This window comes from Podarcis vaucheri (assembly GCF_965113315.1).
Source record: "Podarcis vaucheri genome assembly, chromosome: 13".
In the NCBI taxonomy this organism is placed as follows: domain Eukaryota; kingdom Metazoa; phylum Chordata; class Lepidosauria; order Squamata; family Lacertidae; genus Podarcis; species Podarcis vaucheri.
The window spans coordinates 37,836,115-37,862,911 of NC_138751.1; the positions used below are offsets into that span (position 1 = coordinate 37,836,115).

Consider the following 26,797-nt stretch of genomic DNA (forward strand, 5'->3'; position numbering starts at 1 on the left):
TTTCTACTGTCCGGCTGCCATCTTGGGTGTTGTGGAGCAAAACCCCACCTTTATCCTCACTCGTAGTAGTGCAAAAAGCTTTTATAAAATGATAACGGGATGTTTCCCCTCATATTGTGTGTTTAGCCTATCAGTCTACCCAATGCTATTTTTTAATAGAAAAAGAGGTGCTTGAATTCACCATGAACTCTTGTTCTCTTATAATGACAATGGCGCCCACCTGAGAAGTGCTGGAACTGAGTTCCAGTGAGTTCTGGCTAAAAAAAAAGCCATGAGACTACCAGTTGAGAAATGTATTCAGGTCTGGAAGCTTTGTAAAAAATTAATAATAATAACAATGGTTCAGGTCTCTAAGCAGAGCATAAGATTCAGCTCTCAGTATTATTTAAAGAAGTGGATTTTGCTGGGATTGCGGTTTGAGGTGCAGGTGTGGCAGAATTAAGCAATATATAGGGTTGTCAGGTCAGGAGTATCCCAGACCCCAAGGTTTAAGGGCCCAAACCTGAGAACTAGGGGCGGCCCCTGGGGATATTAAGCATGACACATTTACCACAATTCAGCACCTGAAAAGGAAGTGCAGAGGTATTCGCAACATATGCTCGTTGTGAACTGCTCTATAGTTTGGTGGCCCCCCGGCTTTACTTTTCAAAAGAATCTTTCTTAAATTTTCTCTCATCGTAAAAACTAAAAAAAAAAATTAATGAAACCAATTAGATGCAAAGAACGAGAGTCACTAACAGGCTTAAGCCACCTCAGTAACTATAGGTGACTCCCCATTTAGGCGCATGACTGCGTATAGGCATGGCGCAGGGAAATAAATAATTCAATTTAAACCACGAAAAGGGTGCGAAAAGAGCCAGGAAAGCAGCTAGCAATCCCAGAAGCCTTTGCAACTGCAATCCCAGAACCCTTTGCAGCAACCATTGAGGTCTGGGGAGAGTTTTGAAGGTTGGGAAAAGAGGTTTGGAGGGAACGTTTGTGGTGGAATTTGGGGTTTTTTTGGCGGAGTTTGACTGACAGCCACCACTGCCACCATTCATGCCTGTCTGGTAAGTCCTGCTAGTCCCCCCGCCCCCGGGTTTCCAGAGACTTAAGAGGTTGTTTGCAGGCTTTTTAGATGGCGTAAGTGGAATGTCGCCTGTAACAGTTTCCTTTCTCCTGCATATATTTCCTTCACAGTGTTTCCAGATTTTCAAGCTCCAAATGTCTATAGTCTAGTGCACATGGTATAAATAAATTAATGCTTCACGTGTTTCCTCAAATGAGTCCTTTTATCTTTTGTCCCCTGGCTGCCGTTAGTTTTTGTGTTATTTTTTTCCTAAAATAGCACATGGCTATTTATTTATTGCACCACTTGTCGATATTTACGTTCTGGCGCGTCTTCCAGCTCTGAGCTGCAACCACTTGCTCTACAACTCCCCGCCTCCCAACTAATAACCCCTCTTTTTCCTCAGCCGCTATGTCCATTTGAGACTTCGAAGGCAGCCTGTAGCTAATGGCAACAGCTGGGGAGGCATCGCACAACCTCCCTAGGCCCTCACAATAATGGCAATTATGGCTTCTCTGCCATTATTATTAAAAATATCTGCACCATGTGTACAAATGGGTGGGCGGATGTCACAGCATAAACTCAGGTATTTGACCTTCCGTTATCTGTCTCTGAAGGAAAAGGCAGAATGGACGCTACAAGTAGATGTATTTAGAAGTCTATTTATTTAGAAACTTAAAGCCCTGCCGTTCTCTCCATCGCTTTCGCGGCAAGTGGGGGTCGTGAGGCAGCCTTCAGAGAGCCCTACGGCATCCCCTCCAATATTTCTCCAATAACAACAACAATTTTATTACAGTATATATATGACAAGCCATCTGACTGGGTTGCCCCAGCCACTCTGAGCAGCTCCCAACAAAAAATTAAAAACACAATAAAACATCAAACATTGAAAACTTATCTGAACAGGGCTGCCTTCACGTGTCTTCTAAAAGTCAAATAGTTCACATCGGAATGGGGGGGGGCATTCCTCAGGGCCAGTGCTGGATTTACGTATAAGCTAAACAAGCTATAGCTTAGGGCCCCACTCTCTTGGGCCCCCCAAAAAAAATTAAAGGAAAAAACCCTGGATGTACATTTCCAAAATATAAGATAAAGAATCATATATATATATATATATATATATATATATATATATATATAAGATAAATATAAGATAACAAATAAAATAAAACCTACATACAGCAACAGTGTTTTGTGTTGTGTAGGCTCCTATGATGTAAGTCATGGGCCCCGCCTGCTCCCTAAAATATCACTGGTTTGCTCATTTCTATATATAGGGTGCCTACATTCTGCATGGACTGATTGCCTATTAGGTCCATAAATTACCATATAGCGTATATTCAACACAAAAAACAGCAACAATTTGTTGTTGACAAAGGACAGCTGGACATACCGGTATAAAGGGCCCCATTACCTTCAGTAGCTTAGGGCCTCATCAAACCTAAACCCAGCCCTGCTCAGGGCAGGCGCCACTATGGAGAAGGCCATCTGCCTGTTTCCAATGAAAATAGGGGCATCCTATTCCATCCATGTGGTGTGATGGGAGCAAAAATTGTCATGAACTTCATTCCCAAAGCCCATAACAAACAACAGCTCCCAGGATTCTTTGGGGGAAGCCATGGGTTTTAAACGTTTGGTGTGGATGTGATGCTAGTCCCAGGCAGTGTCCTTTGTGCTCATCCTTCTTTGTGCAAAGACCAGGCCTTCTCTCCCCATGTTCCCATGTCGAAGTCTTGTATGCATGTATCAAAACAGTAGTTATCTGCTGCTTGCCCTACCATTCTTGGATTAGGAGATGGCGGCTGTAGCTTCCTGGTGAGCTGTTGTGCTCCAGCTTTTCTTCTTGAGGATTAGCTCCTGTTACTTGCTAGGCCCCATGCTATAGTTCATTCATGTCCTAGTCATTCAATTCTTCTTCTTCTTCTTCTTCCGCCTCCTCCTTCTCTTCGCTTCACTTTGTGAAGAGAACTCACCAAAACATCCCCACGCTGTGACTAATTGTGTCGCAGAAAACATCAAATAGGTGAATGAGCCACTTCTGCACCCATGGTAACAACTTCCAGAGACGGTTTGTTTTGCAGGAGAAACAGCAAAGAGTGTTGTGGCATCTTACAGACTGGGACATTTATTATGACCTGAGTTCACAAAAGCACCTGCCATGTGCTGATCTTTAAGGTGCCGCAAAGCTTTTCCTTACCATCTTCTTCCACACCCATCTTCTAAATGGCATTACCACGGAGGGGTTAGGAGTTGTTATTCAAGACTACAAATCCTCATTAAGCCTCTATGGTGAAATGACAATGTGTTTTTTCCTGGTAGGGCTCCAGAACATTTTGCAACTGCATGCTGGCAGAAATTCTACATGGCAAAGGGCAAGACGTTTTTTGGATTTATTTCTTTATAACAATTTTTGTAATATCATAAAAAATATCAAAGCAGTTTCCAACAACTGTACACAAATACGGACACACATACAAAAAAACAACAACATCCAGGTTAAAAAAACCCAGACATACCAGAGAACATTAACTATGAAATATTTTCTTAGTTGCCTGCATAAGCCTAGTGGCACAGAAAAGTTTTCAGGAGACGTTGAAAGATTACATCAAAAGGCACCCACTGCATTCATGCAGTTGAAAGCACATTTTGTGGTGGTTTTGTTACTTGTGGTTTCGTATTTACACCTGCCATTTTTGTTGTGCATAGATGCCCTTCTCCAGGCCATGTATCCACAGGAAGTTCTGGTCAAGACACGATGCATCTTGCAGGTGTCACTCACCTGTTTACTTGGCTGTATGATTTGTCCTGGCCCAGGGCAGATTTTGTGGTGAGCAACCCCACTTATTCCATTTTAAAAAATAATTTCAAGATGTCACCATCATTTATGAGCATTCTGCAAGCCAAATGACCCTGACTGAATAACTTTATTGTTGTGATTTGAAGGGGTGAGTCCCCAGTCATGGAGATATACAATATACAATGCAATATATTTGGGAGTTCAGGGACATGCAAGCTTTAGAGTTGAGGGGCATTTTGCCTTCATTTTTAGTGCTTTGGCCTACGTTGGCTCCCAGTATGTTTCCAAGCACAATTCCAAGTGTTGGTGCTGACCTTTAAAGCCCTAAACAGCCTCGGCCCAGTATACCTGAAGGAGCTTCTCCACCCCCATCATTCACCCGGACACTGAGGTCCAGCGCCGAGGGCCTTCTGGCGATTCCCTCACTGTGAGAAGCGAGGTTACAGAGAACCATGCAGAGGGCCTTCTCGGTAGTGGCACCCGCCCTGTGGAATGCCCTCCCATCGGATGTCAAGGAAATAAACAACTACCTGGCTTTTGGAAGACAATCTGAAGGCAGCCCTGTTTAGGGAAGTTTTTAATGCTTGATGTTTTATTGTGTTTTTAATATTCTGTTGGGAGCCGCCCAGAGTGGCTGGGGAAACCCAGCCAGATGGGCAGGGTATTTAATATTATTATTATGGAATGGGGAACTTGTAACCAACTCCAGGACCACGCTTTATTATTTATTGCTAGCTTGGCCAGAAATAAAGAACAGATTAAGGAAGTGACAGTGTTCCCCTTTTGAGTCTCAGGGAAATGAAAGAGTCTGGGGCCAAATACAACGTAAAGGCCTTGCAGAAAGGAAACTCTAATTTTACGACACCCTGTTGATGTCTTTTGATCCAAGTTGTCTACTAAGGAGAGCATTTCCTCCCCACCCCTGTTTTTTAAAGCTCAAGTGTTGATCCTGCCCATTTAAGGTGCTGGATCCAACCCGGAAACCAGTTTCACACAAGACAAACGTGGATATGAACATCTTTCCCACTTGTATCACATGGGACAGCAACTGCGAAGCGCAGGTGTGGCAGGCCGGTTTAGGCGCAAATTGGTTTAAGCCAAGTATGCGAAAATGCCTCAAGACTTCCCTTTTCTATTTTTGCATTCATTTCTCACTGAAGAGCATTGCATGGCTATGCTCCCAACTGGCCACCAGAGGGCAGGCGCCCCCCCTGTTTCATCCACCTCCTTTGCTTCTCTGTCTCTCCCCCTCCCTCCCATTCCAAGCCCTGCTCAGCTGAGCTTTGACAGTTTCTTGCTGCAGCCCCCAAATGCTGGGTTTTCTGCCAGTCGAATTCCGTCACAGACCAGGAAGAATCTTGCGGGATCTGCTCATTCCTCGCCAGGAGCCTGGAAGTGGCAACTGCTGAGAGAGGGGGAGCCCGGGAGCCGAGGGGAGAAACTGCTTGGGGAGGCAGAGCGGAAAGTTCTTGCCAAGAAAAGGTGGCGCTTTGGAGGGTCACAGGGATGCACCCTGAATCGCTGAAGATTTCGTGGGGAGCCCTCGTCCTGCTCTGGCTGCTGCAGGAGGAGGCTGTGGGGTCAGCAAAGGAGAGGCGAGCAGCAGGTACCACCCACACCTTCCCGGGGACACTGCCACCCTCGTGTGACACTGTGTGCCAAGTGTGGACAGAAGTGGGGTGAATGCCAGGGATGTGTATGGCAGAGAGCATGCGTGGGGGTGTGTAGCTGTGAGTGGAACAGGGGTCCGGGCATGCTCAGGCAGCTTGAGAAGAGGTGTGAGCATGCAAGGGGAGGCAATGGCGAATAGGGAGCAGATCTGTGAAGGTGCATAGACAGGTGTGCGAAATCAGGATCAAATGTGATAAGGTGATGTGCAAGCCTGTTAGCATTTGTGAGCATGATGGATGCTGTGCTGGGTGGGCATAGGGGTGAGGGAGTACATGATTCAGTACGTGCACAAGTGTACCGAAATTATTTGGACCTGCAAAACAGAAAGGGTTTAGAGTAAGTGCATGCCAGACAGGTATATTATCAGTATATGAAAGTCCTCCATCCGTGCAAAAAGACATGCGTGTGCATTCAGATGGTAGTGCTCGCAGCAATGAGTGTGAGCAGGTGTGCTGGTGCCCGTGTGTGCACTTGGTCGCGGCTGTGCACCACAATTCTGCACAATTCTTGTGCGCACAATGTTCTTGCGTAGCACTGTGCACATCAAATCGCCCGTGTGCTTCTGGCAATTTTGCACCGGTTTTGTAAACGGTTCGACGTGGTTTGCCAGGTTCAGCCAATTTTGTAAAGGTTTCCTTTTCTTCAGGTTGTTTTGGGTTGCGCCGTCCACATGCGTTGGAAATCCAGCATGCCGTGCTTAAACCCGCAGCAGGAGCCCCCTGGGATTGGCTTCGCCGTGTGAATCACCCTTTTGAACAAGCATGTGGCAGGGAGGTTGCCTCCAAATGTTTCATCTGCAGAGCTGCTGCACAGACTCACCCCTTGGCAAATGATGCTCCTGCTTACAGCCTTTGCCCCAGGATACCCATTGGAAGAAAGTGGTTTTGTGTATTTGGGGCAGAAGCTGGCTGTGCACTACACTGATTGGCTGGGGGCTTAAATGACAAGCCCACCTCCACTGGAGCAGAATATATATCAGATCCATGCAGAGATTTAAGACACATACAATATATTATTTCTAAAAGGCAGGCAGCCCACCTGATTCAATGATAAGCATTGTAGGGAGACTTCTTTTTATGTTCTTCTATCCTGACGTTTGCCAGGATGTCTTGCACTTGTATGTATAGCAGAATATAAAAGTCCATGCATGTGTGCCAGTGATCCCGTTATATGTATGTTTGTGTACTTCTGTCAGCCTAGTGACTTTATGCAAAGAACCAGGTGCCGTTGTGTGTGACAACGATGGCAACCACCAACTCCCATCTATGTGGCATTTCAGATTGATGTTACAAAACTGCCCAGCTAAATTCGCTGTGGGTGGTGAGAAATGGCAGCCAGCGCCTGTAATGAATCACTGAGATGAGCGGTTCATTAAGACCACAGTTTGGGCTAAAGGCAAAGTTGCTGGCCTGAAATGCAAGAGTCGTGCTGGCTGCCCTGAGGAGAACGCGCCGGTTTCCTCGCTGCTTTTGCATGTGCGCGGAAGTAAAAGTGCAGAAGCGTCTACTTGGGCACTTTTCAGCAGGTGTGAATGGGGACCAGTTCCTCTGTGCATGAAAGCTGGATTCAGGCATGTCGGTGCAGCGACAGAGATGGTGCATCTGTTTCCTCCTGTGTGCGTGTGTGGCAGTAAACAGGTTTGCACTGTGCACACAGCGACAAGAAGTGTGAATTCACTGCCTCGAGATGTACTGTGACAGCCAAGAGGTGTAGATGGCTTTAAAAAGGGGTTGTTGAAGGCAATGGATTTATAGTCCTTACCATTTCACCTGCTGGTTGTATCTGTAGTTTGGGCATTTTTTTAATGGCTGTTTTTGTGCTTTAATTGTGAACTGCTCCAAGAGCACAAAAGAGATGCAACTGCAGGATAACTAAATGGGACCCTCAAGGTTCAGAGGCAGTATTCCCTGAATACCAGTTGCTGGGTGGGTGTTAGACTCATAGACTCATCAAGTTGGAAGGGCCCCTAAGCACCATCCAGTCCAGTGGTTCCCCAGATGTTGTTGGACTACAACTCCCATCATCCCTGAGCTCTGGCCTTGCTAGCTAGGGGTGATGGGAGTTGTAGTTCAACAACATCTGGGGACCCACAGGTTGAGAAAGGCTGAACCCTGCAGTGCAGGAATGCTGCCCACAGCTGTCCCTGGGTGGGCTTGAACCACCAACCTTCTGGTTAGCAGCCAGGCGCACTAACCCATTGTGCCACAGGATTAGGGGAGCGAAAGGCAACCCGTAGCAGTGGGAAATTGCCTCCAAGCTCTGCTTTACAGAGGCATCTGAGTGATCACTATTGGAAACAGGATGTGAGGCTGCATGGGTTCTTGGACTGATCCAGGAAGGCTTTCCTTATGTTCTCAAATTGTGGGAGCTCCTATGGATGTATTGAACTGAGCCATCATAGAGTGGAAAGGTGTCGTAGACATGTAGACATCCCATGTTGCATTCACAAAGTACGATTTGGAGAAACGATACACACATTTTTTGAACACACAGCCCTCCAAAAAAAGACAGTCTTGTGGCAGCTTTAAGATTCATTGTGACATACTGTTTTGAGGACTAGAGTCCACTTGATCTGATGCCTAAAGCGCTGTTCTCAGTCACTGTGTATGAGCAGTAGGGCCAAAAGGCAGTGAAATGCAAGGGGGAAATTTGTGACTTGCCATATGCAGAACCAAGATATATATATAACATGCCCTCCCAACATTTCTCCGATGAAAATAGGATGTTGTTGTTGTTGTTGTTGTTGTTGTTGTTGTTGTTGTTGTTGTTGTTGTTGTATCCTGCCCCTCTGACTGAGTTGCCCCAGCCAGTCTGGGTGGCTTCCAACATATATAAAAACATAATTAAACATTAAGCATTTAAAACCTTCCCTATGCAGGGCTGCCTTCAGATGTCTCCTAAAAGTTGTATAGTTACTTATCTCCTTGGCTGGGGGGGAGGGGTGTTGCATAACTCCATACCATTTTAAAAAAAATCTCCAATAAAAATAGGGAGGTCTTAAGGAAAAGCGGGACATTCCAGGGTCAAATCAGAAACCGGGACAGGTTCTGTAAATCTGGGACTGTCCCTGGAAAATAGTGACACTGGGAGGGTCTGATATAATGTAAGAACAGATTGAACAATTCACAGAAGCCGTTGTAATTTAGCTATGCTTTGTTATACTAGTTTCCCATGAGTAGAAGGAAAGAAGCCCACAGTTCTGATTAGGTCCGGACTGAGTCTAATCAAATTTGCTGATATGCTTCTTGGGTTGAAGAATGAGGACTTTGAGGTCAGCAGCAGGATGTCCTGAGATGCTGAAATGCCCTCCTATATGAATGTTACCCTTGAAAACGAAAGATCTGTGTCTATTTATTTCTTTATTTGCACAGAGACAGACCTGTTTGTCCGACATAGACAGCAGAAAGGCACTGTTGGCAGGTGATGCCATTTTTCCTGTTTTGGGATGAAAGGGCGAATGAGACCCTGATGGTATGGAGGATGTTATTAGCTCCTGAAATAGCGCTGGCATCTGGGTTAATTGCATAGCCTTGCCCCTGAATTTGTATCTCTGCTAGGTGTTTTGTTGCGGTTAGTGAATTAATAACCAGTTTAGATTAGGAGAGCTGCCTTTAACTGAGAACAGACTCACCATCCAAGGACTGTGTGAGAGAAACGTCATTTTCCTGTGAATGAGCTACCGACACAATTGATGATACAGTGGAACAGTTTTAGCTGGGAGCTTATTATTATTTTTTTATTAAATTTATATGCCACCCTTCATTTAGAGACCACAGCTTTAGGGGACAACAGGCCACACACTGTCACTTTATTTTCTAGGCCTGCCTTCCTCTAGGGCAGAGATTTTGAATCTTTTTGAGTCCACGGCTGCCTTGACCAACTACATTCTTTCTGCGGCACCCCTGAGGTGCTCAGGAGCCCAGTTATGTCAATCCTTGCCTGCAGAGCGGCAGCCTCTCACCCTTTCTCCATCACCCTCCCTTGTGGCATGTTCCCCCAGCCTCCTCTCCCCTCTCCTTGGGAGTCCCCAGGTAGCCACCCCTGTCTCTGAGCTGCCCACCCCAAAGACAGGTGCTTCCTCACACTGCCCCACAGGGGCCTGGGACTTGTCTGTCCATCCCCAACAGCAAAGGCTGGTGGACTGACTGGCTGGCTGGGCACCCTCACCTGCTTGCTTCAGCTCCTGGCAACCAGCACCCCCTGGCCAGCTCCAGAGGCACAATTTGCCTGCGGAGCTTGTAGCCAGGGCTGCTGCATCAAACAGCTGTGCAAGCTTTTGGGAGGCAGAGATGCGAGAGGCCATCAGAAGAGGGAGGGAAGGAAAGAGGGACAGGAGCCACTGTTGCCCATGGCTCCTCTGACCATCATTCAAGGCACCCCAGGGTGCCACGGCATACTGGTTGAAAACCACTGATCTAGGGAATTCATGCCTGACTTGCTAGGAATTCTTTAGATTCTTTGCTGGGGATTGGGGTCCCTTCCAATTCTACAGTTCCATGGTTCTACTGTATAACTTTTAGGATATGTTCACATTAGGGGCTTAAAACGCAGTGAGCTTGTCCCCGCCTGCATTTCAGGTCGCATTTGCACAGTATTGTTGTACAGAGAGGAGGAGGAGATGTTTTCACCTGACGCACATAACTTGGATTATTTCCGTGTCTCTGCAATTCCATGCTGAACTCATATTCACGAAGCTTCCTTCTGTTCATATGTGCACAAAGGCTTAAATACAAAGTGAACACAGCTTAAGTTTTCTAGGCCAGTTGAAGCTGGTTTCAGGGGGGAAACCCACACCAAACAGTCACATTTCTCAAGAAACTACAGGATTGGGGCTGATGGTGTGCGTATGCTGCTTCAAAAGCTAGCCGTGGGAACATACGGGAGAAAGCGGCAATGCGTTCATACCCATGGAAACTTCGGAACAGCTCATGGATGACATCCCCTACTTGCATCTCCTCTCTGAAACCAGATGAATCATCCTTCTAGCTCTGCCTTTATTTTTAAGATTTTCAGCTATTAGAAGTGTCAGAGCCTGCGCCATGAGACAGCTGTCGGAGAAATGGACCTTGCTGGGTTCAAGACAAAGCTAGATATAGCTAGGAAGACAATTTCTTTGTCATTTTTTTCCCCTTCTGATGCCTTGTGGTTGAGTCACACATTCATTTCTTTGAGTGGCGGCCTCCGGCCTGTAGCCAAAGAGTTTGTGGTGCGAGGATCTAACAGGGATGGAAATCAATGCAGAGCAGCCAGAACAACAAACAGAAAGATGTGTTTTACTGTTATTTCATTCTATCACTTCTTAGTGAGCAATTGAGGAGAATACTGTCTGTGGGCTTTTCTTTATGACCCTGTAAATTAAAAGCGTGGAGACTCACTGCCTTGATATGAAAGCCGAGAATTCAAGGAGAGGGAGCTCACATAGTCTTAAGGAGGAAGAGGCCTCCACAAGCCCCCAGCCTCTGCAAGGGCCGCAAACCTGGAGAGCCTGATTCCTATTGACTTCCTGTTGTTTCAGCTTGCACGAACTTTAATCCTCTTCTCGGTATCCCATCACTCATCCACATTTTGGGTGGTTTCTGGTAAGATGTCTTGAATGAAGGTATCCACTAGGATTCACACTGCAAGGTAAAAGGTAAATGTCAGGTGATGGTGTGGTTGCTCGAGAGCAAACAGGCAAGACTCCAACCTGTCTTTTCCAGGCTTTATTATCTGTACAAACTATCTTACAGTGCAGAGCGTCACAAGTCCATGTCTGCTCAGTCACTAGCAGAATCTGAGAGCGGGCGGTCCGTATACCTTCCCCAGCATAACAGTCGTGTGACCCCCATCCTTCTCCTCCTCTCTCTGTATGCAAACCTACTGCGCAACGTGGGCGCTGGCAAAGGGGGACTTGCCTCCCATCCCCTTTGCTCAGGCTCGGTGTTGAGGCTCTCCCTAGCATCTTCTGTTCCCTGTGCCCCTTCTCCACTGGAGGCGGGCTTCTCTCCTAGCCAGAGGAAGAACTGCTTCGCAAGATCTTCGGAGGCTCCCTGTAACACAACTGCTCTTCCACCTCTTGCCTCTGAGCCGATGGCAGTTCCCTGACAGTAAAGGTAAAAGACCCCTGGACGGTTAAGTCCAGTCAAAGGCGACGGTGGGGTTGCAGCACCCATCTTGCTTTCAGGCTGAGGGAGCCAGTGTTTGTCCACAGACTGCTTTCCGAGTCATGTGGCCAGCATGACTAAACTGCTTCTGGCGCAACGGGACACCGGGACGGAAACCAGAGCGCACGGAAACACCGATTACCTTCCCGCCACAGCGGCACCTATTTATCTACTTGCACAGGCGTGCTCTCGAACTGCTATTGAAATATACTCAGAGTCGCAAAGTGATTTCATGCTCTTTATTCAGCTCATAGTGGTGAGGAGGAATGAATGAAAGTCCCCTCACAGTATCTGCTTTATATACACTATTTACACAATGGGCTGCACATGATTGGCTAATTCCGGAATTCTACTGTAAGCCAATCAGGTTGTGGATTCACTTCTATCTGGAGCATGATTGGGTGGTTCCTGCCAACCAATCATACTGCTGCATTGTTCTAGGACCAATCAGACTGCTGCATTCTGAATCCTATTGTTCTAGGACTAATCAGACTGCTGCAATTTGGATCCTATTGTTCTAGGACCAATCAGACTGCTTCAGTTTGGATCCTATTCAACTCAGTACATAACACCCCTCCCCTCTAAGTTCCAGTCCTGCCCGGGAGGTCGCATTCATAGTCCTCGAGGTACGCCGGTGGCCTACGTGTGCGTTACGGCCTGGGGTGTTCCCTGGTCCGGGCTCCAGGTTCTGGCTCGTGTTCCAAGGATGCTGGCTGTGATGGGCCTGTTTGGTCTGGCGCAACCGGCTCGCTCAGTCGTGCTTCTGGTTCCGGTGTCCTTTCGGCCTCACGGGTCCTCTCTGTATTTACTGATTCTGCCTCTCCTGCTGGCCCCTCCTGCTCTATGGGCCTCACTGCCCCGCTGTTCCCTTGGGACTCCTCTGACCTGTCCTCCTCCTGGGTTTCTCCCGGGAATCGTCGCCGTATCTGGTCGCAGTGGCGGCGCCAGCATTGTCCCCCTTCCGTTAGCACCTCGTACGACACGGGGCCAGTGACCCTGGTGACTGTGGCGGGTACCCATGCTGGGCCTGCCCCAAAATTCTTTGCGTACACTGGGTCCTGGGCCTCGAAGGTCCGGGGGTTCCTGCCTTCCCCCACCACTACCTCATCCTGAGCTCTATCAGGGTGAAGGCGGTCCAATCTGATTGCCAGGCGCCGACCCATTAGTAGTTCAGCGGGGCTCCGGCCAGTCGTTGAGCTGGGGGTGCTGTGCTGTGCTAGAAGGAATGTGGCAAGGCGGTACTCCCAGTCCCCTTGCGTCATGCGGCGAAGGGTGTCCTTGGTGGTCCGCACCATGCGTTCTGCTTGGCCATTGGTGGCAGGGTGGAACGGCGCCGAACGGATGTGGCGGATGGCGTTCTGTGTTGTGAAGGTTTGGAATTCTCCTGACGTAAATGCAGTCCCGTTGTCTGAGACAAGAGTGTCAGGGAGCCCGTGGGTTGCAAACAGCCTGCGTAGTACCCGGATGGCTGCGGACGTGGAAGTGGACGGTACCAGTGCGACCTCCAGCCATTTGGTGTAGGAGTCTACCACTATGAAGAATGTTTTCCCCTGAAAGGGGCCAGCGAAATCCACATGCAGGCGTGACCATGGTGCTCGGGCAGACTCCCAGGACTGGACTGGGGCCCTTGGGGGATCTGGGCGGGATTCTTGGCAGGCCTGGCAGTGTTTGACCCAGGCCTCTATCTCTCCATCGATCCCCGGCCACCACACATAACTCCTGGCAAGGGCCTTCATTCTTACTACCCCTGGATGTGTCTCGTGTAGGGCTGTGAGTACGAGGCGGTCACGAAGCATGTTCTCCAGCTCTGAGAAGTTGCAGAACCGGGCGGCTTGGCGGAGAGAGGTCACAAACCCAGTTATGGTTTCCCCAGGGGCTTGTCGCTTTGCGTAGAAGGCATTTCGACGAGCCACCACTGAGGGCTGCGGCGAAAAGTGCCCCTTCAGCTGTTCCATTATTGTTTTGTATGGAACAGTAGCGACGTCTTCAGGCGCAAGGAGAGCCCGGGCGATTTCAAACGTCTCCTCTCCGCAGACGCTGAAGAATATCGTCCTCTTCTTGGCGTCTTCTTCGTCGGTGACCCCTTTGGCTTCTAGGAGGAAGGTGAAACGGGAGGCGTACGCTTCCCAGTCTCCAGATGCTGGGCTGAACGGCGAGAAGCTGCTGTCGGTTGCCATTCTGAGTTCCTTGTGTCCCGGAGCTGAAGCCTGGATACACGGTGCGAGGCAGCGGTGCGGCAGGTGGCGGTGCTGCGGTGCTGTGTGTGGCAGTCAGCTCAGCGGGATCCCACCTTCGTCGCCAGTGAAATATACTCAGAGTCGCAAAGTGATTTCATGCTCTTTATTCAGCTCATAGTGGTGAGGAGGAATGAATAAAAGTCCCCTCACAGTATCTGCTTTATATACACTATTTACACAATGGGCTGCACATGATTGGCTAATTCCGGAATTCTACTGTAAGCCAATCAGGTTGTGGATTCACTTCTATCTGGAGCATGATTGGGTGGTTCCTGCCAACCAATCATACTGCTGCATTGTTCTAGGACCAATCAGACTGCTGCATTCTGAATCCTATTGTTCTAGGACCAATCAGACTGCTGCATTCTGAATCCTATTGTTCTAGGACTAATCAGACTGCTGCAATTTGGATCCTATTGTTCTAGGACCAATCAGACTGCTTCAGTTTGGATCCTATTCAACTCAGTACATAACAGCTATGTTGGCAGGAGCTGGGACAGAGCAGCGGGAGCTCACCCTGTCACACGGATTCGAACTGCTGACCTTCTGATCGGCAAGCCCAAGAGGCTCAGTGGTTTAGACCACAGCGCCACACATGTCCCTTTTATACACACTGCAAGCACACTCAAAGCAGCCCCCTCCCAAAGGATCCTGCGAGCTGTAGTTTACCCCCCTCACAGAGCTACAATTCTCAGCTCCCTTAACAAACTGCAGCTCCCAGGATTCTCTTGGGGCTGGGTGATATCCTTTGAAGGCACTTTAAAGGTATGGTGTGCTCTCAGCCTGAGGTTCAGTGCATGATGCTGCTATCCCACTGCCAGTCACGAAGCAAGATACAGCTGCCAGTCTAGTCAGCTTCAGCCATTGTGTACACATGCCATCTTATCCTACAATCAATGGCTGCTGAGCACTTGTTTTTTCCTACGTGGTCCACATGCAATCTGTGATGTATTTTTGTGTTTTTACCCTGTGGTCCTCGGATGAAGGGCAGTATAGAAATAATAATAATAATTAATAATAATAATAATAATAATAATAATAATAAATCTATTGCATTTTTTTGCCCCTGAAAAGTGCTTCTGGAGAAACTGGTTTCAATCTGAAAATAAAAGTCCATTGTAGGTGGATTACCACATTAACCTGCAGTGTGTCCATTTGAAAACACCACTTTCTCATTTGTTCACCTAGGGAGAGGAAAAGGTGTGGATAACCTAATCAAGGGGCGGACTTTCAAATGCATATTAATTAACCACACCCAGCATTGTGGCTGGCAGGATCTAATGATTCCGGATGGAGAAAGAAACTACATTTTTCGGCTGCAGATGGGTTAGTGAGTCTGTTTTCAGCTTCTGTGTGTCATATTGCAGTCAAATCCATCAAGGCATATTCTTGCTGGTTAGTAAGCTTAGGGTCAACTGACCACAGAGGTGTATTGCTGATAGGCAGAGACTCAGACTAAATAAATGTAACTAGGGGGACGACTATCATACAATTGTTCATCACCTAAGGAGCAAGGAATGAACAGGACTTTTGAGGGAGCTCTGCAAATGCATCTCATCTTCACATCCTTCTGTACGCAGAGTTTCTCCGTCCAGGTGTATGCGAAATTTCAGGGCCCCTTGTTCCTGGAAAGCACCTGAACAATTTTAGTACATCTGTCAGCAAGTCAACAAGGCCAGAACATCTTTTCATAGACAGCAAAGGTTATCTGAGTCAAAAACAACTTGGCATGCCGCGTCACTTAAAAACATCCCAGGTTCGCGCAGATCCTTTGCCTGCAGCCCAATTTCAGCTGGGAAACCGTGTAAACAGGAAAAGTCAGCAATGCGTGGCCAGCAGGAATGAGTCTCGTGGTCCTTTCAGTGCTTGCCTGTTTCATAAAGTCTGTCTCAGCTTAATATTTTCACGCCAGGAAATGAGAGGGAAAGCAGCCAAACCATAGAGACTGACTAAGCCAAATGGCCTTCTAGGCTTGATTGGGAAACGAAAGAAAGGTTGTGACATCATCATACCCAGAATTCTGCCCCCCTCAAACAGCAGCCAATGAAGTGAGGCAGGGGTGGCAAAATTCTGAATGCAAATGATGTCACTTCTGTCGCATCATGCATTTCTTTCATGAGGCGTTACCAAGGAAAACAGAATATTTTGTTGTTGTTTTCTCGCCTTGCCGTTTGCCACTCTGTGATATTCTGCAGGAATGCGGTTCCATGAGTAAAATATATATATGGTTGTGTACGCAGTGATTTTGTGAGGGGTGGAGAACCGTGTCTGTTGCAGCAAGCTCCTTGGAGGTAGGGCCGGGTGTAAATATAATCAATAAATAGGAAATGATATTATGCTGATGTTCAAAATGGCAGAAGCAATGATACCAAGCTCTTCTTGAGATGCATTTTTGCAGTTGGAGAGGACAGCTCTGGTGTGGCACAAGATGGTCAAACAATTTCCCACCCAGTTACAATAACTCATATAATTAATATATATATATATATATATATATATATATATATATATATATATATATATATATATATATATATGCAGGTTTTGGTGTCTTCGGGTGTCTTCCCGTGTAAGAGTCGGGGTGTCTGTGCGACGTTTCGACGAGGTCTCACTCGTCATCTTCAGGCTGGTGCTTTCGGCTTCTTGTTACTGGAACAGAGCAGAGTCTGGTGTTTGAGTTCTTATAAATACTGTTGAGGGGTGTGGTGTATAGCCTCCAACGTTCTGGGCAGAGAGGAAGTTCCTAGATTAGTGTGCCTTTTCTTCTTTTGTTCCTTAATTACTTGAGGGATATCTTGGGTGATTTCATGAGTGATATTCTGAATATCACTGGGTGGGTCATTAAGTGTAGATTAGTTGCTAAAGCTTTCGTGTCTTGACCTCTTGAGCTTGTGAAGAGTTTTTCTGAGAAGATGGCTGTGCTGCATTTAGTTGTGCTCTGGCTTGGCTTCGTGTATAGGGGCGAGCTATGGTTTTGTGCCTTGTGCCAGCCAGATCTGTGTAGGGATTGCAGGGGGGTGCAGCATCAGGAGGTGCCACTATAGTTTGGTTACTGGATGGAGTCTGTAATATGTCTGTGGAGAGGGTCTGGGTTTGGGTCTGGTGTGGTTGATTGGTGACGGCGTTCTGTGTGCCTCTGGTTCTGGTGTCGGTTTTTGTGGGGAGGGCTAATTTCCAGATGTCTGGCAGGCGGGACGTGTCGTCACGCTTGTTCATGTTGTGAGGGTGTTTCTCTATCTCGATGGCTTCCATGATTATTCTCTTGTGGTGATGTTCCATGTTAAAGAGCAATTTGGAATCTGCAAAATTAATTTCGTGTCCTGTTTCTTTCATGTGTTGGAAAAGAGAGGAAGTTTTTTCTTCTTTTTTGACGGCATTCTTGTGTTCTGCGATACGTGCATTTATTCGTCTGTTTGTTTGTCCAATGTACGTGGCTGGGCAGACTTTGCAGGGTATTTCATAGACCCCTTGGTTTTCCAGCTGGATTTTGTCTTTTGGGTTTCTGAGGATATTGGCTATTTTTTGGTTGGTGCAGAAGGCTGTTTTGATATTGTGTTTATGGAGGATTTTGCTGATTTTGTCTGTAGTGCCCTTGATATAAGGAAGGAGGGCCATGCCATTGTTTTCTTCTGTGTCTTGGTTTTTGGGGGGTGTTTCTTTTTGGATTAGCTTCGTAACCCTGTTTTTCTGGTATCCATTGGCGATTAACACATTTGAGAGATTCTGTAACTCAGTTGTCAAGTGGTCTTTGTCAGCCAGGCGTTTGGTTCTGGAGATGAGAGTCTTGGCTACGGAGTTTATTTGTGCAGGGTGGTGGTGTGATTGTGCATGTAAGTAGCGGTTGGTGTGTGTTTTTTTCCGGTAGATAGTGTGTCCTAGGGAGCCATCAGGTTTTTTGTAGATTAGGACGTCAAGAAAGGGGAGTTGGTTGTTGTCTTCTATTTCCATAGTGAATTGTATTTTGGGGTGTAGGCTGTTGAGATGTGTGAGGAAGCTATCTAGTTTTTCTTTCCCGTGTGGCCAAATTACAAAGGTGTCGTCAACATATCTGTTGGTCGACCAACCACTGCCTAACCAACACGTACTTCATCCACAATGGACAAAGATACAAACAGATAGAAGGAGCACCTATGGGATCACCCCTCTCACCGGTCATCACAAATTTGTACATGGAACACTTTGAAACCAATGCTTTAGACAAGTCAGAACACAAACCCAAACTTTGGCTCAGATATGTTGACGACACCTTTGTAATTTGGCCACACGGGAAAGAAAAACTAGATAGCTTCCTCACACATCTCAACAGCCTACACCCCAAAATACAATTCACTATGGAAATAGAAGACAACAACCAACTCCCCTTTCTTGACGTCCTAATCTACAAAAAACCTGATGGCTCCCTAGGACACACTATCTACCGGAAAAAAACACACACCAACCGCTACTTACATGCACAATCACACCACCACCCTGCACAAATAAACTCCGTAGCCAAGACTCTCATCTCCAGAACCAAACGCCTGGCTGACAAAGACCACTTGACAACTGAGTTACAGAATCTCTCAAATGTGTTAATCGCCAATGGATACCAGAAAAACAGGGTTACGAAGCTAATCCAAAAAGAAACACCCCCCAAAAACCAAGACACAGAAGAAAACAATGGCATGGCCCTCCTTCCTTATATCAAGGGCACTACAGACAAAATCAGCAAAATCCTCCATAAACACAATATCAAAACAGCCTTCTGCACCAACCAAAAAATAGCCAATATCCTCAGAAACCCAAAAGACAAAATCCAGCTGGAAAACCAAGGGGTCTATGAAATACCCTGCAAAGTCTGCCCAGCCACGTACATTGGACAAACAAACAGACGAATAAATGCACGTATCGCAGAACACAAGAATGCCGTCAAAAAAGAAGAAAAAACTTCCTCTCTTTTCCAACACATGAAAGAAACAGGACACGAAATTAATTTTGCAGATTCCAAATTGCTCTTTAACATGGAACATCACCACAAGAGAATAATCATGGAAGCCATCGAGATAGAGAAACACCCTCACAACATGAACAAGCGTGACGACACGTCCCGCCTGCCAGACATCTGGAAATTAGCCCTCCCCACAAAAACCGACACCAGAACCAGAGGCACACAGAACGCCGTCACCAATCAACCACACCAGACCCAAACCCAGACCCTCTCCACAGACATATTACAGACTCCATCCAGTAACCAAACTATAGTGGCACCTCCTGATGCTGCACCCCCCTGCAATCCCTACACAGATCTGGCTGGCACAAGGCACAAAACCATAGCTCGCCCCTATACACGAAGCCAAGCCAGAGCACAACTAAATGCAGCACAGCCATCTTCTCAGAAAAACTCTTCACAAGCTCAAGAGGTCAAGACACGAAAGCTTTAGCAACTAATCTACACTTAATGACCCACCCAGTGATATTCAGAATATCACTCATGAAATCACCCAAGATATCCCTCAAGTAATTAAGGAACAAAAGAAGAAAAGGCACACTAATCTAGGAACTTCCTCTCTGCCCAGAACATTGGAGGCTATACACCACACCCCTCAACAGTATTTATAAGAACTCAAACACCAGACTCTGCTCTGTTCCAGTAACAAGAAGCCGAAAGCACCAGCCTGAAGATGACGAGTGAGACCTCATCGAAACGTCGCACAGACACCCCGACTCTTACACGGGAAGACACCCGAAGACACCAAAACCTGCATTCCTATACCCGTGAAAATCTACGAAAGCATATATATATATATATATATATATATATATATATATATATATATATATATTCTACTCTTTTACTCTCAGGCTGTATACACACTATACAGTGGTACCTTGGGTTACATACACTTCAGGTTACATACGCTTCAGGTTACAGACTCCGCTAACCCAGAAATATTGCTTCAGGTTAAGAACTTTGCTTCAGGATGAGAACAGAAATTGTGCTCCGGCGGCGCAGCAGCAGCAGGAGGCCCCATTAGGCAAAGGGGTGCTTCTGGTTAGGAACAGTTTCAGGTTAAGAACGGACCTCCTGAACGAATTAAGTACTTAACCCGAGGTACCACTGTATCTTTAAAGCACATTCTTTCCCTCAAAGCATTATGGGCACTGTAGTTTGTTGAGGGTTGCTAACTCGGTAAGGGGTAAACTACAGTGCCCATAATGCTTTGAGGGAAAGAATGTGCTTTGAAAGTGCTGCAAAGGTACAGTGGAGCCCCTTGTTATGTACCTCTCTGGATACGTAACTTTCAGGTTACGAACGCGGCAAACCCAGAAGTGTATACTTCCGGGTTTTGCAGCATGCGCAGAAGCGGCGCCTCTGCCTACGGACTTTTCGGGTTGCAGACGTGCCCCCGGAATGAATTTAATTTGTATCCGGAGGGTCCATTCACAGACTCAGGCTTGCACACTTAGAATCCTAGAATTGTAGAGTTACAAGGGTCTTCTAGTCCAACCCTCCGCAATGCAGAAATCTCAGCTAATGCGTCCATGAAAGAGGACCACCCAACCTCTGCTTAAAAACTGCCAAAAAAGGTGAAATATACTCAGAGTTGAGAGTGGATTTCATGCTCTTTATTCAGCTCACAGTAGTGAGGAGGAATGGAAGTTCCCCCAGAATGTCTGCTTTATATACATTATTTACCCAATGGGCCCCATGTGATTGGCTAATTCCGGGATTCACCTGTAGGCCAATCAGGTTGCGAATTCACTTCCACCTGGAGCTGGATTGGGTGGCTCCTGTGGACCAATTAGACTGCTGAATTCTGGACCCTATTGTTCTAGGACCAATCAGACGACTGTATTCTGAATCCTATTGTTCTAGGATCAATCAGACTGCTGCATTCTGAATCCTATTGTTCTAGGACCAATCAGACTGCTGCCTTTTGGATCCAATTCAACTCAGTACCGAACAGAAGGAGAGTCCACAACCTCCCAGGGAGACCGTCCCACCGTTGAACAGCCCTTACTGTCAGAAAGTTCTTCCTGGTGTTTAGTCACAATCCACTTTCTTGCAACTTGAAGCCGTTGGTTTGTGTCCTTGCCTTTGGAGCAGGAAAAAACAAGCTTGCTCCATTCTGCATGTGACAGCCCTTTTAGGTATTTGAAGGTGGTTATCACATCTCCTCTCAGTCTCAGCCTTATCCAGGCTAAACATACCCAGCTCTTCCAACCGTTCCTTCACATCAGACAGGACATGGAACACAATCTATACGTGACTATAATATTCATTTCACGTTTTAGAAATCAAAAGCGGACGCTTCCAGCCTTCTCAACATTTGATGGCCCAGTATAATCCAGGATCAATTCATGTGCTCTATGCTTTTTAAAACCAGCTAGGCCTCTGAAAGTCTGATCTACAAAAAAGAAAAAGAAAAGGTTTCCTTTCCATTATGGCGGCCTATTTTTCCTCCCACCCCACCACCCCTTGCCAAAAGCAAGTGTCCAGGGCCTGTTTCCATTGCCATACCACTCTTTGCATCAGTGCAAAACATCTGGATTCCCAGGCCCCTCCTAGAAGCCACAGCCTAAATGCAGCTTTGTGGAAGGAAGCAGGGCTAGGATGAATATATGCCACGGCAACCATCATAAGAAGGAGCGGTTCCGGAGAGGAAGACCAGAATAACATGTCTGCTGTGTGACATTGGTTCCTTATTTCTAGTGGGCAGATATGGTGGCCAGCACCTTGATTTAAATTGGCACACCACAGAAGAAGCCTCTCTGTTACAAGGATTTAAACAGGTGACACGCATGCACGAAGTTTTAAAAGCGAGCTCACAGTGTGTTTACTTAAGGCATCTTTCAATCCCAACCGTTCTCCAAGGAATTTAAGGGTAGCTTATGTTATGTACTGAAGTTCTCACCCAGGGCCAGCAGGGGGATACTGTAGATAGTTTTCACTCAGGTCCACATATGCAAATAAGGGATTGAAAGTGACGTTCGGTGATTGGATAGTTACAGAAAATGGTTACTGTTGCATTCTAGTGGAGCTCTATATAAGCAGGCTGGCTGAACCCTTCAGTTCAGTTCAGTTCTGGCCTGTGAATAAACAAGAGCTGTCTGAAGAATGGCTGTGTCGTCTGATATGTTCACCCACAACTTAACAGCTTACACGGACCCCTCACTGTGCGCAACAATTTTATCATCACAACAACCCTTTGAGGTAAGCTAGGCTGAGAGTGTATGATGAACTAAAGGTCATTCAATCAAAGTGTTTCCAGGCAACCGGGGTGTTTTTTCAGCATTTGTGGTGATTTGTTTGCAGGGAGGTTATATGACGTTGGGCCAAAGCAGGTGTTATCCCATTCTTTCCAGGGCATTTTCCTGTCCCTTTCCCTATTGCAAAATAAAAATAAAAATCTGACCTTTTGGTGATTGTTATACAGAGGTACCTTGGTTTACGAACTTAATCCGTTCCAGAAATCCGTTCTTAAACCAAGGCGTGCTTTCCCATAGCAGCAGGGGACTCAATTTACAAATGGGACACACTCAACAGGAAGCGAAACATGTTCTGCTTCCAAGGCAAAGTTCACAAACCAAAACACCTACCGTACTTCCGGGTTTGCAGCGTTCTTAATCCAAGTTGTTCATAAACTAAGCTGTTCTTAAACCAAGCTACCACTGTAATTGTGAAATCAGCTATAATTGTGCAACACAAATTGGATGGTGTTATGGTTGAATCCTACCTGAAAAGGCAGTCTAGAAGTGACCTACTGTATGTTTTGTGACTCAGTGGAGATTCAAAATCCTGCCTTTCATGGACTATATGAGAAAGTATTATAGTCAAATGAATTTGCGGGCCAGATTCGAGATGGAGCAGCCGTAGAAAAACTATTAAGGAACTGTATTATAGGAATTTCTGTAATAGAGAAGAGTTTGATATATAACGCAGTAGGAAAGGGTTTGAACGAAAACACACTGCAGCTGTGGGCAGGAAGTCAGTTTATGAAACAATGTAATTATTCGATTTGAAGTCGTGAAATTTTGGAAATTTAATTCTAAAAAGGATAATACAAAAAGGAGGTTCAAATCTTGGTCATTGACACACTAATCACTGTGATTATTATCTCACTGTCATTCTAGAGTCAATTGGTGCGCTAGAAATAGTGAGAGGGTGCTCTTTAGATCGTAATGTGACTTTTCTTATTTCAAAAGGTGGCAAACCAGAACTTTGTGCTTTGGAATGGGCCCTTATTTGCTCAGAAGAGTAAGATGAATTGCTTGTACACCAGTTTCATTTAGAATGTTTAGTATCTGGTAATGGCTGAATACATGTCGGCTGGGTATTGCCCTATCTCTTGTTGTAGCCAGAGTTTTAGTACCAAAAGGAGAGATGCTCAACTCAGGAGAGGCAATTCATTGCCCCGCTTGCGGCCTTCTCAAGAGGCTTCTTCTTATGTTCTTAACTCAAAATGTATCTTCAGACAACCTGCTTGATGCAAATATATGGGGTGGGAGTGAGAAAGGCCATCTGTACTTTCTCAGAGGCACTGTTGGCTGTCTGGTTGTTTTGCATGTTCTAGGAATAACCCCTGGCAACAAAAACTGAGTTTTAAAGTTATCGCCGAATGTATTTATTTCAGACCAATGAAAGCCTTCAAAATTCTGTGCCAAGAAAAACCTTCATTTTGTAAGCTATTATTATATCGTGAATCATCTATACAGCGCATTTCATAAACAAGATGCTTTGCAACTACTAATTGCCATTTATATAACGTTTTTTAATTTGCAAAGTACTGCATAGGCCTGATTAGGTTTCTCCCTTTTAGCAACCTTCTGGTGTGGGTTAGTGCTATTCCCGTTTTACAGATGGGTGACTGAGGCCAAGTTGGAGCTGCCTAAGGCGCCCCAGTGACGCACGAGAGAGACAAAACCACTTTGACAGGCGCCAAAAGCATTTTATAAAGGGCCCGGAAGAGGTTGGTGTGTGTGTGTCAAATACATGCCTTTGCTGCAAATCCATATGCCAGGGGTCAGGGACTGACTATGCCAGTTATTTCCAAAGGCTATGGACTTGGGGTCCCTTGCTTCATTTTCAGCTCTCCTCCACCCATCCCAGCATCAAATGTTCTGAACATCTGAAATCTTGGCATCCGGTCTGCTGTTGCTGCGCATGAGGGTCAATGAACTAATCCCAATCCCTGGCTTTAGGAAAGGAACAGAACAGGATGAGCGAGACCTGCAACATAATGTTGCAGTGCCAAGTTCCAATGGGTCAACACCAGAGACATACCTGGGTTCCTTTGGCAAGGAGCTTTCTCAGTGCCCCCGTGTCCCTTGAGCCCTTGACAGAGGAGCCGAGCCAGAGTGGAGAGGCATGATTTTTGCACCACCACCCGGGCCTGCACCATTGGCAGGGGACCAACCTGGCCAACCCCTAGGTATGCCCCTAGCCCTGCCCTCCTTAACAATTTCCCATGCCAATCCTTCCTCTATCCAGTTTTCCATGTCCTCTCCTCTGCCAAAACAGCCAGGGTGCTTCCAGATGACTTGTTTATTGCGGGTTCATCCCGGTTCGTTTCCATGGAGGTAAAGGTAAAGGGACCCCTAACCATTAGGTCCAGTCGTGGCCAACTCTGGGGTGGTGGCGCTCATCTCGCTTTATTGGCCGAAGGAGCCGGCGTACAGCTTCCAGGTCATGTGGCCAGCACGACTAAGCTGCTTCTGGCGAACCAGAGCAGCGCACGGAAACACTATTTACCTTCCCGCCAGAGTGGTACCTATTTATCTACTTGCACTTTGACGTGCTTTCGAACTGCTAGGTTGGCAGGAGCAGGGACCGAGCAACGGGAGCTCACCCCGTCACGGGGATTCAAACTGCCAGCCTTCTGATCGGCAAGTCCTAGGCTCTGTGGTTTAACCCACAACGGCACTTTATTATGCATTCGCTCTGATTTCTTCGCAGGGAGGTTAGACGATGTTGTGTCAAAGGAAATGCATTTCCGGTGCATTTCTGCACCACTTTCATTTTTGCAAAGAGTCATAACTTTGGGGGAAGCGAGTGTGTTGTGCTGGACCTCCTGATCCAACTGCAATCGCACAACCTGGATTTCCCGGTATGTGATTGAATCCCACTGAAAAATAGTGACAGCTTGGAAGCACCCTGGCATTCCATGCCCACTGAGCATGCTCAGACCTAATTGGACGGCTTTGTACTTCTGCAAGCCTTGGGATCTCCCCTCCTGATACCTCCCTCTTGCCCATTGGTGGTCCTGTTTAGGCTACATAAGGCCCGGCACTCTGCTTGGAAGTTTGGAAACAGAAGGAATTACTGTATATCTCTGCAACAACCCGCCCCACAAAGCCATGCACAAAGGATGACCTAAAGAACAAAGCAGCGGTTTTTTGGGGGGATGGAAGAGGCATCTGCCCTTGTAAATAAATCTCTTGTGGTTCACTGAGGGTCCTTTTGACAATGAAGGGCATTTAATGCACCCAGGTTTGGCTGGCAGGGAAAGAAGGTGTGTAGCAGGGTCATTCCTGCAGACAGCCTCACATCCCTCTCTGTTTTCCATCCAGGCAACCGAGAGACAGTATCAGAGTTTAAGGGCACAATTCAGATAGGCAGAAGCACTCACAGAGCATGGGAAGCAAGGCTGGTGTGGAATGTGGCCTTGTTTTCTCGGAGCCTTCCTCGTACGCTAAGAAATCATTCTTCGCTTTTCTTCCTCTCCGTACAGCTTGGACCCAGAGAGATGTCTCCGCGGTTAGGATAGAACCTCATTCCTGGGAGAGAAAGACGCGGGACACCTCGCCAAGAGACACGAGGACTCGGATCAGCGAAGATTTAATTGGCGGGAGCCTGGCTATTGACACTTTGACGGACAATGAGACACAGATTGTGGTGAGTGTCACATGTAGGGAACAGCACGCGAGCCAAGGATGTGTCAGTTGGGCAGAAAGTTTTCTGACTCGAGTAAGCCTTGTTTACTTTGTGAAAAACATGTTTGGATCAGATAGGGCAGGGATCAGCCACTGGCAGCCCCCCAGGTCAATGCTGAACCAAAGTGTGGTGTCACTTGGGCTTTTATTTTATTTTGTATGTGTGTGTGTGTTTTAAAGATGTTGGGAGTTCGCTGTCTTACAAGAATTGAAGTTGCATTTTATTGCTTGCGTTTTGTATTTGCGTTAAGCTTTGTGAGCTGCCTTGGGGGCCCCCCTTTTTTTTGCCCAAAAGGCGGACCAGAAACCCACTCTTAACTAGTTTTCTCCCCCACTACCTGAGAAAGCAGTTCTGTCTCTCCCGCCTCTCTCTGGTCCCCCAAAATTGCTCAGCAGATGGAGGTGGCAGCACAACAGCCAGGAAAAAAGGAAACGTCTCTTCTCACTCACAAGAGCCATTGTTGTGAACGCACAGGAATGTTCCTTGTTTTGAGGCTGTGTCGCTAAACAAAGTGTAGCAAATACTGGTAGGGAAAGCAGAGGAGAGGTAGAACTGAGGAAGAGATTTTGGCACGTCACCCCAATCTTTGAGCAGGGAGAGGTTCCATTTATTCCAAGCGCCTTCCCAGGACTTGGTTTCCTTAAGGATGAAGGTCAGCAGAGACTGGGGAACCTTTAATACATACCATGTCCAGTGCTTTTTTCTGGGGGGATGCAGGAGTATGCACACCCCTAAACATCATTGTACTTTTGTCCATTTACTGTATTTATTTTTCCTGAACTATAAAATGGTGATTTTCTTGAGTCAAAATGAGAGTACCCCTAAACATTTTTAAAGGAAAAAAGCACTGTATATGTCTTTAGGTAAAGGTAAAGGGACCCCTGACCATTAGGTCCAGTCGTGACCGACTCTGGGGTTGCAGCACTCATCTCGCTTTACTGGCCAAGGGAGCCGGCGTACAGCTTCCGGGTCATGTGGCCAGCCTGA

At 46.7% G+C, this 26,797-nt stretch overlaps 1 protein-coding gene across 5 annotated transcripts in view; it reads left to right on the forward strand.

Annotated features, from left to right (window-relative positions):
* The first annotated feature begins 931 nt into the window (after positions 1-931).
* The window catches only part of PLXDC1 (plexin domain containing 1), a 74,033-nt gene continuing 48,167 nt past the window's right edge, over positions 932-26,797 (forward strand). The window contains exons 1-4 of one of the 5 annotated variants that reach the window (XM_082194414.1): positions 935-1,049; positions 3,755-3,875; positions 5,149-5,451; positions 25,608-25,771. In XM_082194414.1, the coding sequence (XP_082050540.1) occupies positions 5,352-5,451; positions 25,608-25,771 (264 nt within the window). In that variant the 5' untranslated portion in view covers positions 935-1,049; positions 3,755-3,875; positions 5,149-5,351. Of the gene's footprint in view, positions 1,050-3,754; positions 3,876-5,111; positions 5,452-5,598; positions 5,673-25,607; positions 25,772-26,797 lie in introns of those variants that run through there. The other 4 variants (XM_082194417.1, XM_082194418.1, XM_082194415.1 and 1 more) reach the window with 4 other exon arrangements.